General features: G+C 38.7%; 1 protein-coding gene across 1 annotated transcript in view; it reads right to left on the reverse strand.

Moving 5' to 3' along the window:
- The window catches only part of itga8 (integrin subunit alpha 8), a 51868-nt gene that overhangs the window by 11189 nt on the left and 23730 nt on the right, over nucleotides 1-16949 (reverse strand). The window contains exons 14-21 of the mRNA XM_005804694.3: nucleotides 12710-12755; nucleotides 12512-12619; nucleotides 7758-7813; nucleotides 6330-6487; nucleotides 6083-6214; nucleotides 4697-4764; nucleotides 4095-4242; nucleotides 2544-2636 (exon numbers count right to left, since the gene is read on the reverse strand). Coding sequence (XP_005804751.3) covers nucleotides 2544-2636; nucleotides 4095-4242; nucleotides 4697-4764; nucleotides 6083-6214; nucleotides 6330-6487; nucleotides 7758-7813; nucleotides 12512-12619; nucleotides 12710-12755 — 809 coding nt within the window. The remainder of the gene's footprint in view (nucleotides 1-2543; nucleotides 2637-4094; nucleotides 4243-4696; nucleotides 4765-6082; nucleotides 6215-6329; nucleotides 6488-7757; nucleotides 7814-12511; nucleotides 12620-12709; nucleotides 12756-16949) is intronic.

Genomic DNA, 16949 nt, shown 5'->3' on the forward strand with positions numbered 1-16949 from the left:
TGTTGTTTTTATTATGCGTCTTCTTTGTGAAGATGTGTGTAAAAGAAGCTACTATTGACACCCATTTTAACTTTCCAAAAGAGCTTGCAGTTGTCATATCAATCTGAATCGCCTGTGTGTCCAAAACACATTTAGGTGAAGTAAATAAACTTCTTCTGCATTTGAGTACAGTAGTCCTGGGGCTGCTCAGCTTTGGCTCATTAGGTTTAGCTATAATGCAGAAAAACAATGGTTCTTCAGAGCAACATTGGGGGAAGTGGTTTGAGAACTTCTGTGGGGTTATTTTGGTACTTTCGTCAGTCTAAGCTTGCAGCATTGCAAATAAAAAAAAGTTTTTGTGTAGTTTGTTATAAATGTCATATGTCAACATAAGATATGTGTAAAACCATTTCTTCACAAACTCATTAAATTTGACTGAGGTTTTTGAAAGATTTCGAAATGATTTTCCTTACAGAAATGTGTCCATATTTTTCTTAAAGATGTAAATGCTTTAATTTGCTGTTATACTTAACTAAAGTATGACAAAATGATTTTTATGCAAATTCTAACCAGTGTCCACATTTCTTTAATTTTCTATAGTCCATACAGCACCTTATTTCACTGTTTTATCAGTAGCACCTTCAGATAGTTTGAACAGAAAAGCTCCACACACCATTTTATACCCATTTGATTAACGATACATTAACAGGTTAATTTTCTAGATAGTTATATATTTTTATGAAATTTGGAAAGAGAGAAAACAATAATATTCATGAGATTTGAACATTTTATAATTCTTATCTTATATTGAATTCTTATAAATAGTCTGGTAGAAAAGAGTCAAGACTGCAGTGAAATTCATGGTGAAGGACCAAAAAAAACATCCTCCACCTGAGTTGCAGACAGCTCCATGTTGCAAAATAATCTCCTACTAAAGAGAAAGATATTGATCGAAGTATTAGCTCTACGTGATCAAACGTCTTGAAATATCAGACATAATAAGACTACATAAGATTAAAACTGAAGAAATAAACCACAGTGTCTTCATAAATTCCCAATTTTTACTTAAGGTTGGCCAGATCTCTCATAAAAAGAGATTTTCAATCGCAATGAGACATACTAGGTTAAATAAAATCTATGTTCATAAGAAAACAAAAAGTAAATATGTTTTAGTAAACCTTTTGACACTTTTCTCAATTTTTCAAAAACAAAAACATCCATAATACAATTATAAAGCAACTAATATTAGCTTGTTCTTTCATTACAAAGAGCAAAACAATTTTCTTTTTTTTTACTTTCTGCACATCAAGCACAGAATGCACAACTACCACTGGATTAAGCAGCAGTGTACTCTTTTTGTATTTTGCTTAATTCTATGCATGAGGATAAAAACAGCAATACATAAATGTTATATATAGTAAACTAATTTCTATAAACTATTTTAGGATTAAATGTTGGTTTTCTGTTCTAAATGAAAGCAATTAGCCCATAATAAGTATTTCATATATACTATGATATTGTGTTATTTTTACCTAAGGCTATCATAAATCTCATTCTTACACACCAAATGTGCACCGTCCACAATTTGAAGCTATCAGTGGTCAAACACGGACACAAAATGAGTAACAAAACCAAATAAATGTAAAAACAAATGTAATAGAAAACATGAAGATTTGCAATTAACCACTAAAGAAAACACTTTATTAGATTACAAGAATGTTCTTCTGCTCATTGTACATCATATATTAGATAACAAAGCAGTGGAGTTCCACTGACACTTGGTAGATGTTTGATAAACTAAATGAATTAAACTCTTTACAATAAAGAAAGAGAAAATTCAGGCATAGCGGCAGACCAGTGAATAGAAATCTGCATTTCTTCAGGCATGGACACCAATCACTCCGCTCTGACTCTCCACAGCCGTCATGTGGCACAAACAATGAGCTCTAGTGGTCCGACTAGTGCTTAGAGAGCTCATATGGAGTGTGTGTAAAGGTATGTTCTGCATAAGTTGATGGATTCCCGAGCGTCCAACAGGGCAAGGGGAAAAGTTGAATATGGGAAACATCTGGCCAGCTGTCAAGCACACAAACACACATGGCCCCCTCCTCCAAACTGTGAAACATGACCGCATAATTGATTTATCAGAATGCCCCGTGTCAACTCCCAAGAGCTGACGCACCTCTCTGCCAGCCTTGACATCTTTAAAAGAAAGCCTCTCATGCGACAGGCTCTTTTTTTTAGCCGAGCGCATGTGCAACAGAGTGCTAGAATTTCATGTAGGTAGAGGCCGCTCTTTATCTTACAAAGCCTCAGCTTCCTGCATGTGTCGGCCGCGCAGGAGCTTAATGGATTATTACCGTGGCACGCATGCACAAGTTGAGCGAGACGCAAGCACAGCCATGGGAGCCAGAAGGTGAAGAATGAGGGTCAAGGTGATGATCGGTAAACTTTGGAAACCATCACTCAAATTAGGCTTGAAGGGGAGGCGAGGATTTCTTAGCAAGGTTGTTTTATTAAAGCGCCTGAGTCTGTGTTATCCTTTTTGAGGAGTCACAACTCACCTCCGTTCCTGTCACCATTGGGTTCCCGAGGTCACAAACCACCATTCTGGACTCATTGATTGTCTTGTACTCGCAGTTCAGCTGAGAGAGAGACTGCAGGAAGAAAAACAGATGAGGCTGAGAATGTTAGGAAAGAGAGAAGGAAGTAAAGAGGGACCATCAGATCAGAGTCAAGAGGAGGGGGGAGATAGGCAAGGAAGAGTGATGGATACTCTGACACTAACAATATAATCAATCAAATAGCTCCATTACACACTCATTAGCACACGCACACACACACACACAAGCTGAACCTATCCATTACCATGGTTCCTAATGCAGGATGTTAATCATAATAGGGGCTTTTGGGCTGATGCCAGTAAAGCATATCCTGCTGATAGCCTCGCAGTAATTAGGCCAAATGCATGACTTAATGACACAACAGGAAGTGATGCTGCACCCTAACTGCAGCCTCAAATAGCACACCCCCTTAACTCATATTTGGCTGAGCCTCAATAAGAAAACTGTGTTAGTCTACATACACTCTCCGTCAGCATGAATGTCATGTTAAATTAGATTTTTTAGGGATGCATTTGAACCATTATTATTATTATTTGTTTGAATTAGAAAGGAGAGATAAGACTAATTCAGAGAATATTTAGAAGAAAAACTGGGTGCACAAGTTCCATTTTAGTTCTGATTGTGTCTTATTGTCAGTTTTAAAACCATACATAGTGGCTCATATATATTCATATAAGTCTTTTTAATATATAGATTAGCAAGTCGATGAGAAACCAAACACTTTTCATAGCCAACTTGCAGAAGAGTTCATTAATTTTTTTTTGTTTCTTGATATGGAACCCACTTTTAAACAAGGTACATATCTTTTTTATTTTAGTTTATTTATTTTAGATCCTTTCCAAGATCATAATGTTAGCCGGATTTATCCACTCAAAAAGTTGCTTTATTCTGTGTTTAAGATCACTGCTAATGAAGGGAAATGGAGAAAAATAACTTCTGGAAAAAGGTTTTAGAGTCAGATGAGACAAATATAAAGGTGTACGGCCAGCATAGCAAAAACATGGTCGAGATTGAGATTTTTAAACTTAAGAAAAGTCTAACAGCAAGCATGGTGACGGTAGGATCATGCCGGGGGTTTGTTTCAGTACCTCCAAATTCTTCAACGTTACCTCAGATAAACAGTTAAATGTTTGATACATGGAAACAACTGGATGTTACATAAGTATACCAAACAAACATCAGAACTGAAAGCAGGTTAACACAACATCCAACTGAACTCATTTTAATAATTAGCAATTTATGGAGAATCTTTAAGAGCTAGATCTGAACCAAGAACATCAACCTGGAAGCTTACAAGAATGGCCAAAGATCAAGCCTGAAACACGCCTGAAACTTGGTGATTGCTAAAAAAAAATAAATTTCTGGTTTCTCTGAAACTTGCTTTGGGAAATTTAACCCAATAGAAGTGTGTGTTCACTTGTGCACCCAGTTCAAAATTAAAACATCATGTCTGCGATGAGTGTATGTAAGCTTCTGATCCTGAGTCCCTACCTCTACCCTGCGCTCCACTCCAATGTAGTCGGCCTCTGGTGGTATCAGTGTGTGCAGCTCGCTCTCGTAGGCTCCTTCCCCGCGGTTCATTGCGGTGATGGTCAGCATGATCAGATTGTCGTCTCCAATCACCAACTCTGAGCGATCCCTGGATTTGTGTGTTGAGACAACAGCACACACAGAGACAAAAATGGACAAAAAGAAGCAAATTACTGCATTTATCATTTTTAGGACTGGAGTTAATGTGCAATCAGCTGCAAAGGAATGCAACCCCCCTCATCCCCCAACAGTGCGTGAGCCTGTATATGTTAGTCACTGGCCGGTGAGAGGATATTTATATAAGGCTGCCATGGAGATGCCGTACAGCTGGAAACACTATACAGAGAAGGCTGTTTCACATACACGTGTGCACACAAAATCTCTCACAGGTTAAAAAAGGACCAAAATGTGAGCAGGTTCAATGTAAACTTTGTTCATTGGTTGAAGAATAGCAGATTTCTGTCTTTTCTTTAGCTTTTCTTTCTTGTGTGCCTGTTCTTAGGATGTCTAACTGTTGAGCATTTGCAGGTTGGGGTCAGAGGGCATGACTGTTAAAGTCTTACATGCTGGCGGAGAGCTGCAGGTCGGGGATGCATATGTTGTCATCACCACAGTCCAGCAGGATGTAAGCCTGGGAAGAAGAGGTTATGGGAAAATGTTTCAGGTTACTCTAGACATGTGGTTCTCAAACTTTTCTCACCAACTTTTGTCAAGCATCACCTTACTGACAAATATGTGCTAACAGAGATAAAACTATCTTTAAAAAAACTGTATTAGTCTCTTGGTACACACTTAGTGGTATTTACAGTAACTTTTTCATTTTTCTTTAAAATTTCCAAGTTTAAAGATGAAAAAGTTAACAGAAATTTCCCCTGAGTTTTCCCTATTCTAAGTGAAATATTGTTGGAGGTTTCTTTCAAATCTAACCTCTATCCAATATGACTCCCTAACATGCAGAACTTAATAGCCACTGTAAGAACAGTTCACGCCTGCTTTCTTTTTTTAAACACATGCCCGGTACTTCATAACATATGAGAACTGTTGCTTTATCATGAAACATCATGAAACAAAAGTAGGCAAAATCATCCCTGGGGCTCTCAAGAAAGCTGGAGATCTGTCTGAACATGTACATGTTGAGTTCTCGGATTATCTGACAATCTGACTAATTTGTTCGTAAAAAGCTAAGAAAGTCTTCATAACTTCCATCAGTGGGTGTTGAAAAAACACAAAAAGTCGAGACATAATTGACAGTGAAGTCTTGCAAATTATAGACAACATACAAACAGAGAAATCTGTGTTTTTCAAATAACTAGGATTAAGTAATCAACAGGTGGATGAATATTCTTTAGAAGTTCAATCAAGTCAGCTCGCCAAACCTGAGCTCTGGAAAATTTAGAAGCTCTCAGTGTTTATTTGAACACATTCAGTTTGTTACAGAGCAATCAAAGGAGGGCTTACATTTCATCAGTTGCATGTCTAAAATGTTCTTCTTTTGGTTTTGTTGTACAGCAGGCCATTTCTTCATCATTTCTTAACCGTCATAGATTTTATGGGTAATGGGGTTGAGCCTTTATATCATTTAAAGTTGGTTGATATGTAATTTTGGCAGCATTTTTATGTGCATGCGGATACTTTTATTGCATGTCAGGCTGGAACTCAGAATATATAAAACAGACACATCAGGGGTTTTATAATCTAAATGACTTTAACGTCATCATTTCATGGTTGAGCATCTTAAAAAAGCATGTCAGCCTGACTAGATGATTATGTGGACACCCTAGTATTCCAGAAGATCATCTGATTTCAAAATCAGATGATCATCTGGTAATGGTTTTCTAATCATCATCTAAAGTTTAATTGGTGGGCCACAGAGCAGCAAGCTTTTCCTGGAGAGCATTTTCCTGGAAGTAAAGCCTTCTGTTGTACTTCTCCACAGATTCTTCACCCACATGTTCCTGGAGGAAGGTGCTGCTATACTGGTTGAGAATAGGAGGGAGAGTTTTGTCACTAGAAGGTGGGGCCAGGCTGTAGTTCAGGGCCAGTGCAATGGGGGTCAGCTTGTCCCTGAACTCGTCCTCCTCCTGTGAAGCAATAGAATTAAAAATAATATGAACTTAATTATCATTGTAGTGGTTAAACTAGTACATTTAATATTCTGTAACACTGTATGTGTGTGCTGATGTGGGATTTGCTCACCTTCAGATAAATCTGGTAGCTCAGACATCCACGTGGGAGACGTTGACCGAGCCTGAGGAGCCCTGAGTGCTGAGCCTGCTGGGTGTCTAAGAAGAGGACTCTCTTAACCCCGCCCCTTGTGCCTTTCAGCCAATCCAGATGCAGCTCTGCTTTTAGATCTGAACAGATGATGTCAACAGAAAAGGAAGGATTCAGATCTCAGATAACTGAACTTAATGACAGCAACACCACAACAATAGTAGTGCAAAAGGATATTATTACAGTAAAAGAAACACACCTCTTCACTGTCAATGTGTTATACTTTTATGTGGCTGTCAAGTTTTGCACATTTTGTCATGTTACATCCACAAATGTCAGTGGATTTTTATGTAATGGACCAAAACAAAGTAGTGCTTATTAATAAAAGATGGTTTTCAACATTAGAACCTGAAAAGAGCAGTGTGCACAGTGCTTTGAGACAATAAATTATAGCTTTACTTTTTTACTGCAACCACAAATACAAGTTTTTCGGGGAATGCCCCTACCAGATTTGCATCTGTGTGAAAACTGTAAAACTGTCCCATTGAGGCTATGTTGTATAGAGTCTGTTTCTTCTTCTTTCAGTGAATTCTGACAAGCTTGTCTCATCCTTGAGAAAACGTTTTTCACTGCATGATGTTGCCATCACCATTTATAAACATATAAATATGGATGATCTGCATTGTGTTTACTCACTAATGACTTCTAACAAACCTCCCAGCTGTATTTATACTGAGATTGAATGACTGCACTTGATTCAATGCCAATTAGGGGAATTCTCATAGCAATTGTTTCAATGGAAAATCTGTACACAAAATATGTTGTTAAACAATTTCTAAACAGTGTATTTTTTCATTTTACAATTAGGCACTACTTTGTGTTGGTCTGTCACATGTAGTTCAAGTTAAAACACACTAAACATTGTGGTTACAAAGCGACAAAATGTAAGTAAGTAAGTAAATCTAAGTTAAGTGTTACGAAACTATTTTCAAAACTCCACAGTTTTTATTCTGATGGATCAAACATTACTACAACATCAAAAAGGGGTCTTGGGTATATCTTATTCCCATTTTGCCTTTTTCTTCATCTAACTCAGGGGTCTCAAACTCCAGGCCTCGAGGGCCGCAGTCCTGCAGTTTTTAGATGTGCCACAGGTACAAAACACTGGAATGAAATGACTTAATGATCTCCTCCTTGTGTAGATCAGTTTTCCAGAGCCTTAATGACCTAATTATTCTGTTCAGGTGTGGTGCAGCAGAGGCACATCTAAAAGTTGCAGGACTGCGGCCCTCGAGGACTAGAGTTTGAGACTCCTGATCTAACTGGAATGGATGCAGTTGCTTCGGTAAAATGGATCTGACAATTGCTCTTCCTCACTGTAAAAGTTTAATCTTGTGTCCAGATGCTTACCTACATTGCTGGGAATCCCCATTCCACTTACTGCTGCACACACGTCCACCTTAAGGCTGGAGGAGAAAGAGAAAAATGTGTTTTGAATTAATTAAGGAAATCTTCCAAGTTATTCAAATCACAACTAACTTTTCTACAAGTACAGGTGCACTGTGCTCTGGGCTCAACAAGTCGAGTGCCTTAATTTATTTCTTACGTTTCTAACATAAGGTGAATTGAAAAAGCAACACACTAAGTAAATAAACTGTTTCTAAACAAGGCATCTGTTCCTTTCTTTCTCCAGGGTTCAATAGGAATTACCGTGGAGGCCCTACTATTAGACACGCAGACATGGGAGACTGGGAAACATTTCTGCATTTCCTCTTTTAATGTTTATTAAGCCATGTGTAATGGTGTTTTTTTGTGCGCTATCACTTCCTTAATCAACAACAGGAAAGTGCCTCCCACAGGGGGAGATCTACACTGCTAATATGCAGTAATCTGGAGGATCTCAAGGGTGTAACTTACTGCAATGAAGCAGATGACCTCATGCAGGTTTTGTTTCAGAACTGGCACCTGTGAGTGTGTTTCAGTGTCAGGAAGGTTTGAACAACCAGGTTGCAGATGTTGTGGACATGAGTGTCTCTGCTGATAATTAGGATTTCCATTCATTAATACAACAATGATGATAATCAGTTGTTAACATGAGTTTGTTCTGAATGAGAGTTAATGTGACAAAACATCAAATTGGTTCTAAAAAAATACCTTCCCATGTGGTTGTGTTTTTGTTTAACATGTGTTATCTAAATGAATGCGTGTGTTTCAGTTGTGGGAGTGTATGACTCTAATAAAGGTTGTGTGTCACATTTAAGTGCATGTTGCACAAAAATGACCCCCAGGTCAGTCATTACTGTATGCAATTTTCCCCGAAATGCATCTGCGCTTCACCATCCTACACGATTCGAGACGGCTCTCAGTCCTTACAGTAAATCCTTTTCTGCAGTGCCAAGTCTGCTCCAGACAACCCACACAACTACATACATAAATCATTATGAAATCGGATTACAGAGCTATTTTTTTCCTCAGACAAGGATGTATTGTTGCTGCATTAGTCAATAAAGATATAGATGGATTTGGTTAAAGTCTTCTTTTGTTTTTTGTTTTGTTTTTCTCGGCGTGCTTTCGCTTGCTGTGTGACTTGCTCACTCTTTATTAGGTCCAGCATTTCCTTTGGCCCTGGGTGCAGTTATTTGGCAGGTGTATGCACTTTTCATACTTAAGGAAGCCAGACAACGCATTGCACCAAACAATTTCTTTTCCAGTTTAACTGGCTCTAATTCAAGTAATTACTCACTTAACAATTTCCCTTTTCACTTTTATCTTTCCATTTAGCTCCAGGTGCAGGTCTCATGTCAAACTGTTAAGATCACTGAGCTAAGCATTGTCCTCGAAGGGAAAAAGTTTTGTAAAATGTGTAATTTGAAACTGAACATCTTTTTCTGAAACAAAGGAGAAGAAAACAAAATCATCACTTATCAAGCTGGTGTTACAAATAAGTATTTTTTGGTGGGGAACTTGCTAAAATCTTGCGTTTGAATCCTGGCCGCGGAAGAGAAAAACACAAGATTAGGATTGTATGTGAAAATACTGCCTGGAAATGTTAGGCAGTTCTTCAGAAAAGCACAATATTTCTCAGAAAAACAGCTTGAAATGATACTTGTAAAATGATTTAAATGTTCCTAATAAAGTCCTAATTAATGAGCAATGCCAAAGTCACTGAGTAAACTCAACACATCTTGGTGTGCTATTAGCTGCACCCCCAGCCAGCCATGCAACCACAGCTTACGTAAGTGGCCTCTTTTAACCCTCCTACAGTCTTAGTGTGACGATCAGGAGGAACTTGGTAGATGTCACCATCAGACAACGGGTGTGTCCCAAATCCTGTCAGGTCCAGAAACACACTGTATGTATGTATGACTGTATGGAACTAACAAATCGATTTTTTTTTTAGTTTGAAATTATGCTCCTGCTATTGAAAAGATGAAAACATTTCAATGGCTTCCATACATCTGTAAAGGACGTAAGTCATCTGGAAAATGCCAGACTTTGCCTGGGGAAAAAAGGTTTCATTTTGCTCTTTAATCTAGAAAAAGAAGGCTATATTTCCCAGCCAAAATAGTTAAACGAACCTTAAAAGTCCATTGACATATACAGAACAGCGGCCAGCATTGTTGTAATGACTTACAGGGTTAAAAACAGTTGATCTTATCAGGAAATCACATGCTTTACAATGTGACAATATTTCTTACTGTGTGGCTTCAAGCCCTCAGAAATGTCCCCAAGTTTCTGAATGTCTCAATCATTGCTACTGGTCTAAAACTCTATAGCAATTTATTTAAAGAGACTCAATTACATTTTGACAAAATTTACACAGTTAAGGGCTTTTTGTTGATCCAACTCAAACCCAGTTCCTTTCCCACTCGCTGCCAATACTCACACAGCGCCACAGAAAAACCACTATGGCAACTAGCCAAGCCCAGCGTCTCTCGTCCAAACACTCCTTCAGCGGTTCCAGCGCCAATACTTCAGGACCAACATCAGGCAGTGGCCAAACAGCGGGAGCATTTCGATTGGTTCCCTTCATCTAAACTCAGGCCAAGGGTGTTCAGAGCCAGTCTGCCACCCACACGAACAATGATATATTCAAAACAGAATTATGCAGTCTCAAAATAATTGCAGAGTCCTATAAATCTGAGTTTTCAGGATATATGAGTCTGTTTCATCCAGGGGGCTGCTTCGTTATTGCATTGGAGAATTAGACAAACAGTCTTTGGCTGATGGCAGACGTTTAGTACCCAGGGGTGAAATATTTGTTACATCTGTCTATGTGAGTGTGATTTTTGAAAGAGTATATTTCATACTGCATACCGTTTTAGGATGCAGTGTGAGCAGGACAATTTCTGCTACAGATATGAGTTTCAGTGCAGCAGTGGGGCTTATTAGTTTTATGTTTGTTTTAGGATTTGTGCTCTTTTTGCATTCTTTTACCTGCACACACATGATTAGTAATAAGAGGGTATTAAACCTGGATATGTAACCTAATTAGGTAGCCCAGTGTGTCTCCTGTAATAGATAAACTGGGGAAAAAATACTTTGTTTAAAAAAAACAAACCCATAAGACTCCAACTGAGTGACCTCCTCTAGTTGAAAAACCTCATCATAATAAAAATGGTTGCTATGCTGCAGGACAACAACCATTTTGTTTGCTGCTGTTTTCTCCATTAAGCGGTTGTAAATTTATTATGTCCCCACCTGAGAGCAGTGGAGCCTACAAAGCAATACAACAGAGGTTCCTGTCTGCACCACTGGGCATTTGCTTTGCTTTGATTTCCTCCAAGAGAAAAGCATTCTGTTATGACCAACATTTGTGTATTTCCACATTGCGACACTGATGTAGAGTTCCTTTTTGGTGATTTTGTTTGAAACAATGTTAAAAGGTCGATCAGAATAGGATGTCTTTGTTAAGAAAGAGCAGCCCAAAAATAACCTGATACATCACATGTTTTGTTAAACAGAACCAGAGGAAGTTGTCAGTGAGGTGTATTTAGAAAAGGACTGACCTTTATAAATAGATATTCAAAAATAAAACGGCATTCAATCTGACAAGCTTTCTGGCCTTGAAAAGCTAATTTAACTTATCTGATCAAAAGGGTGAACCTGAAATTATAATCTGTGCTAAAGTAAACTTGAAGAACTGAAAAAACGTTTAGTATTTACATACAACACTGAAGTTTGGCAACTCTGTCTGGTAAGACGTGTGTTTCTATAACGTTAGTCTCTCCTGAGAGTCCAGCACCCTCTCAGTGTTACTAATACCAAAATTTAAAGATTTAATTTTGACCTTTGTTGCCAAACTATGACAAAATACAGTTGGGTGAAACTTCATTAAATTGAGTGCAAAATAACAAGGAACAAAGTCAAAACAAAACAGGAATGGGAATGAACTTAAAGTATGGCTGATTGAAAATTCAGAAGAGGAGTAAGGAAATAATTCCCCAAATAAAAATTAGTTAGCTGATCAGGTAGCAATCAAAAGTACAGAAGATTTTAAGTTTTTGTTCATGTCCATTTAATGCATGACAACTCAAATTCTCCATTTCCTGGCACTCTTTGATGCATTTTAATTTTAGTTTCTTTTCTTCGGTATAAAATAACATTTGGGGACTCCTTTGAATGCATGAATATGGATAATAATTTTTTGTTTACCTAAAAACTACTAAGTCTTTCCTGAATATAGATTCTGAGAAACCTCACATTTTTTTCTATAAGTAAAATAGCATGAATGACACTTAATGTGATTGAATTTAAAAATCCAAAGGCTTACAAAGGTAACCTTACCCCTTTAACTTCAGATTTTGCTGTTACAATCACAAGTGTCAAAGTATTTTACCATAATTGTGGTGTTGAAGGACAAGGATACATTGGCTCAAAATGTTTTGCTAATATAAATCTGAAAAATGTGGCATTTTTCAGATTTAGATGTTAGAAGCTACCTAATTTGTGAATATACTCTTCCTTATTAGCAGATCAAGTTTTTTTGCAAAGAAAAACGGGCAGAAACTAGCAAACTAAAATACATGGAAGTTTATGGTTGCAATCTAACAAGATGTGAAAAAGTCTGAATACATTTTCTGCATATATTTACACAGGTGCAGATAATTAAAGGAAAATATGTTAGTGAAATTATAAAATAGAAATACAGAAGGTGATTTTACCAGGTAACCATGTTATTAGTCTGAGGCAGGAAACACTGCCGGTCATCAGGATTCAGGATTCTGGGCGTTAGGCTCATTGTAGCTTCCACAGACACTACAGCTCGAGACCTGAACACATGCAAAGCAAAAGATTTTCAGCAGGATGAAACAAGAAGCACAAATGTGACAAAGTAGCATTTTTGTTTTTGAAACCTGTACCTGTAGACTGAGACTTCTCCTGCGCCAAACGCCCCTACGATCAGATCTTCACAGAGACACGGGGAAAGCAAGGAAAGAAGAGGGGGGGGAAACAGTAAGCTTCAAAGAATGCAACAGATGGGACTAATTCTAAGGTCTCCAGCAATCTTCATCAAACACAGACACAGCATGTAATAAACACATTTAAACACACACACACACACATACCCATACTCCAACTGAGATGCAGAGCTGACCTTCTGATATCATTTTGCATTTTCTTTCATTCTTGGTCCCTTTTTGAAAACAGAGCTCAATAACGAAACAAAAAATGATCATGTATTTCTTTTTTCATTTTAATAGTGAGCATACGATTCACTGTGAAACATGCGTGGACCACACGTTGCATACCAGGCCCAAGTTCACTTGCCCCAATCACAGTTTGCTAAACAACAACATTTCCCAACATCCCGCGCAGCGAGGACTCCAAATTGTAAGCAGCACCAGATCTCATCTATGTGTGATTTTTTATTTGTTTTCATGGGCTTTGTGATGAACACATGATTTTAATTGGCTCCCAAAGTTTAAAATAGAGACGGCATTTAATGGATGTGGTCAGGGGACACATACCAATGTAAGCCACACACACGCACGTTCACGCACACACATGCACACAAGTACTGATTAAAACAATGTGAAACTAGAAAAGAGCCACTTAATGGATACAAGCTATCGCTGCCAGATGCAGCAGGAAGTTAAGCTGTGTGATCCTGAGAAAAACACAGCAACTTTATGCTGCACGGGAGAAATCTGCTGTGATTTCGTTACCAAATAGTTTCTTATATTTTAGAGCTGCCTCTATTTGTGATTTCATTATTTAAAATCTGTACACTCTTAGCATAAAACCTCTTAGCAACTCTCCTCAGGAGGATGGAAGCAAGCGTTGGGGTGTACTCTTGCAGACCGTGCATGCCAATTGGTGTGACTTCTCCCTTTGTGCATTTAGAAGGAACAAGACTAATTGAATCTAACAGAAACACATCTGTTTCTGCCTTTGGCTACAGTCAATGAGTCCCCCTGAAACCACAACATTAAACATTCAGGCCTTGTCCCTTTCCCCCTGGAGTGCACTATGTTCCTATGTAAGTTGTTCTATGACGGCGTGTGTGTGAGTGTGTGTGGGGGTGCGTGTGTGTTAGTGCCAGGAATGTTCTGGTCTGATCGACGTTATCTGGTCAGGGTCAGAAAGACCCTGAGCATCTCCGCTTCCGATACATGTTGTTGATCCACTGTGGCCAACTTTATGTCAGCTACTATCACAAGAACTGTGCGGCTATGTTTTTTTTTCTTTTTTCTTTTGAATCCTAGCCTATTTTTAGGCTTAAAAAGGTACTACATCATCATGCATCAGCAGAGCCAGTGAAATAAAAAGGCCAAACAAGGTGATACTGAAGGCTGGTTTTGTAATGCAAACTGCTTCTGGAATCTTTGGAGATTCATCAAATGAACAAAATTACAGAGAATGTTGAGACTGTTGTGCAACACTGTCTTCAGTCAGAGGCTTATTTAAAGTAGCTGCAATATGGACTGCTACAGGTGATCCTTCCTCCTGACAGCTACCGCCATTTACAACAACTCTTTGAAGAAACTTGGAAAATAAAGCTAAATTTAATCTCCCACTGGGATTAATACAATTTTGTTTTACATTTAATTCAATTATCAAGGAAGTATCTATTTAGGGCAGGAAATAACTATAGAACTAACGCACTATGTTTACATTTGTTTGACATCATTTTAAGGTATATAAGTAAGATACGAATGTTAGATCATTGATGTTTTCCAGTCTGGGACTGGACTGTGGCTGACCCGTACCACCTGGACTGATGTTCCTAACAAATATTCAGAGAGGAATCAGAAAACTTGCATCTAAATGTTTTCAAAACTTATAGCAGCAGCTTTAAGAACCACAGGTTTTGTATGAGTTTTTCCTTTTTACAGCACTTTCAGAAAATTGGGAGTAACAGAGCAGCAGGAGAAGGAGGGCGGAATGACTGGAAAACAAAAGCGAAACTCTGCCTTAAAACCACAATCTGCAAAAGTCATCAAAGGTAAGGTGTGGAAGAAGACCACCTCATCGTCCAAATACCTCAGTCCATCTTACCGTTGTATTTCTGAAACCATGAAGCTCAACTCCTGCCACAAATATGTCAGCTTGACTGATGTATTTTCTCCCTGATCTAACTCTCGTGTTTGCTCATGTAACTCTGCATGACATGAAACGGATTTTGGGGTTAAGTGTGTGTGAGAGAACATAAGTGTGCGCATGGATGATTGAAAAGCTAAATCAACTCAAATTCCATGTTTTCTTGTTTTAGAAATTCTGCTTAATTGCCCAGAGGAAGGCTTTGCCAAATGCTGTTGGGTTATTTTGGGGGTTTCTATGAAAGCTTTGACTGAGCTTGTATTCCACACGCAGATACGCGATCCTTTATAGAGCTGACAGGTACAAGATCATTCTGGATAACTAGACTGCTTTAGCTGATGGTGTCCTTCCTGGATTGAAGAAAAACACATCTTCCTCTCTAAGTTTAGACAGACTGTCAAGCTGTCACTGAATGTCTGCTGCAACTGCCTGTTTGGCTGCAGGGAGACCGGCCTTGGTGAGGGAAGCCTGAGAGCCGATGGCCCTTAGTGGTTAAAAAAGAGAAGTTAATGATTTCTTTATTCTTGGATTTGCAAACCTTTCAAATATTTTGTTCGCTTATGCCTATTTCAGTCTCAAAAGAAGAATACAAACCATACAGAGGGGTAATACTATATGGCTGGTTTAGTTAAGATTGTTTTGTCTGGAAGGCTAAAATACACACGCTAATGACGCAACCATATGGGATAATACTGCATAATGAATGAATAAAGTAAAAGCCTCGCTATGAAACATGGTGGAAAAGTTTTTCTTCTGCAGCAAAGATGGATGGAGCAAAATACTCATTAATCTTGGAGGAAAAACCTAAAACCGGGGTTCCAGTTCCTGCAGAGCTGCTCACAGATGCTGTCCACTCCATTTGGCTGAGCTTCCACTGTTTGGGGAAAAAAATAGGCGACAGCTGCTTGCACAAAGTGTCTTAGGGACTGATCACAAACGTAGGAAATAATACATCTAATTTGGGCTAAAATAATAGCCTAAGTCAATTTTGCCAAAAGTGATTTTTTTTTTGTCTGAAATATCTTTTTTTTTTTGCTAACTCCCTTTGGACAAAAAATGACATAGGCCATTACTTTAGGAAGGTGAAGATATAAGGCCAAAATGCAACACAGTGGAGTTTGTTGATTTGTCTTGATTTTTTTTATTTTTAAAAAGGGTGTGAATACTTTTGCAACTAATTGAACAGCCAGCTGAATTACCCTTTGGCTCCATACTCATCAAATAAAAATGAACTGGCATGACTGAGCTTCTGTTTCCTGTTCAATAAACTGCCTGTTTTTGACCTTTTACCTAGAACCTAAGAGGCACGACCCCCGCCAACATTCAACTCAACACTCATCTTGGTTCGTAATTAGGCTTCATATTAGTCAGTGGACTTTTTAATGCACTGTCTACTTCTGTCTGCTACCTTTTCTTCCAGATCACTATTTTTTTGTGCAAGTTCAAAGGCATGATGTAATTTGGGGATTCATAGTCCATTAAAGCTAAAAGTGGAGCTTAGTCATCAACTTCTGTCTCCTTCTCCAGTAAACTAATGACATTTAATGTTGAAAGGAGCAAATGGTGGCTCGTGCAAGCCTCCCAGACGCCTGTGCAGGCCCCTTGTGACGCTGATCAAACACCCTCAGCTCCTTTGAACGTGTGTGTGTGTGTGACTTTACTCTCCTGCAAGCGACACAAAGAGTGGATGTGTCGCACTTCCATTAAATATCTATCTAATGACAGAAGGAGCATGCAGTGCATGATTGCGTGTGTGGGCGTGTGTGTGTGTGTGTGTTGGCCCAAAGCTCTGCCACCCGTGAGTTTCAGCTTATTTCTCCCAGTGGGTTTCCACCAGCAAAAGTTTGAATCTGATTTGCAGTGGGCCTGTGCAGGTCTGACTGGGACCTGGTGCCTGGCACACGCTCAACGCTCCTGTGAGTCCAACGATACTTGTGAGTGCGTGTCCGTGTGTATGTGTGTTTCTCCCCAATATCCTGTTTGTGGAGTGAAGAAAATCTGTTTTCATAGGCGAATGGGAAGGAAAAGGAGGAAGGAGAGTGGGGGGCAAAGAAAAGG

The sequence above is a fragment of the Xiphophorus maculatus genome, chromosome 3 (genome assembly GCF_002775205.1).
Source record: "Xiphophorus maculatus strain JP 163 A chromosome 3, X_maculatus-5.0-male, whole genome shotgun sequence".
NCBI lineage: Eukaryota > Metazoa > Chordata > Actinopteri > Cyprinodontiformes > Poeciliidae > Xiphophorus > Xiphophorus maculatus.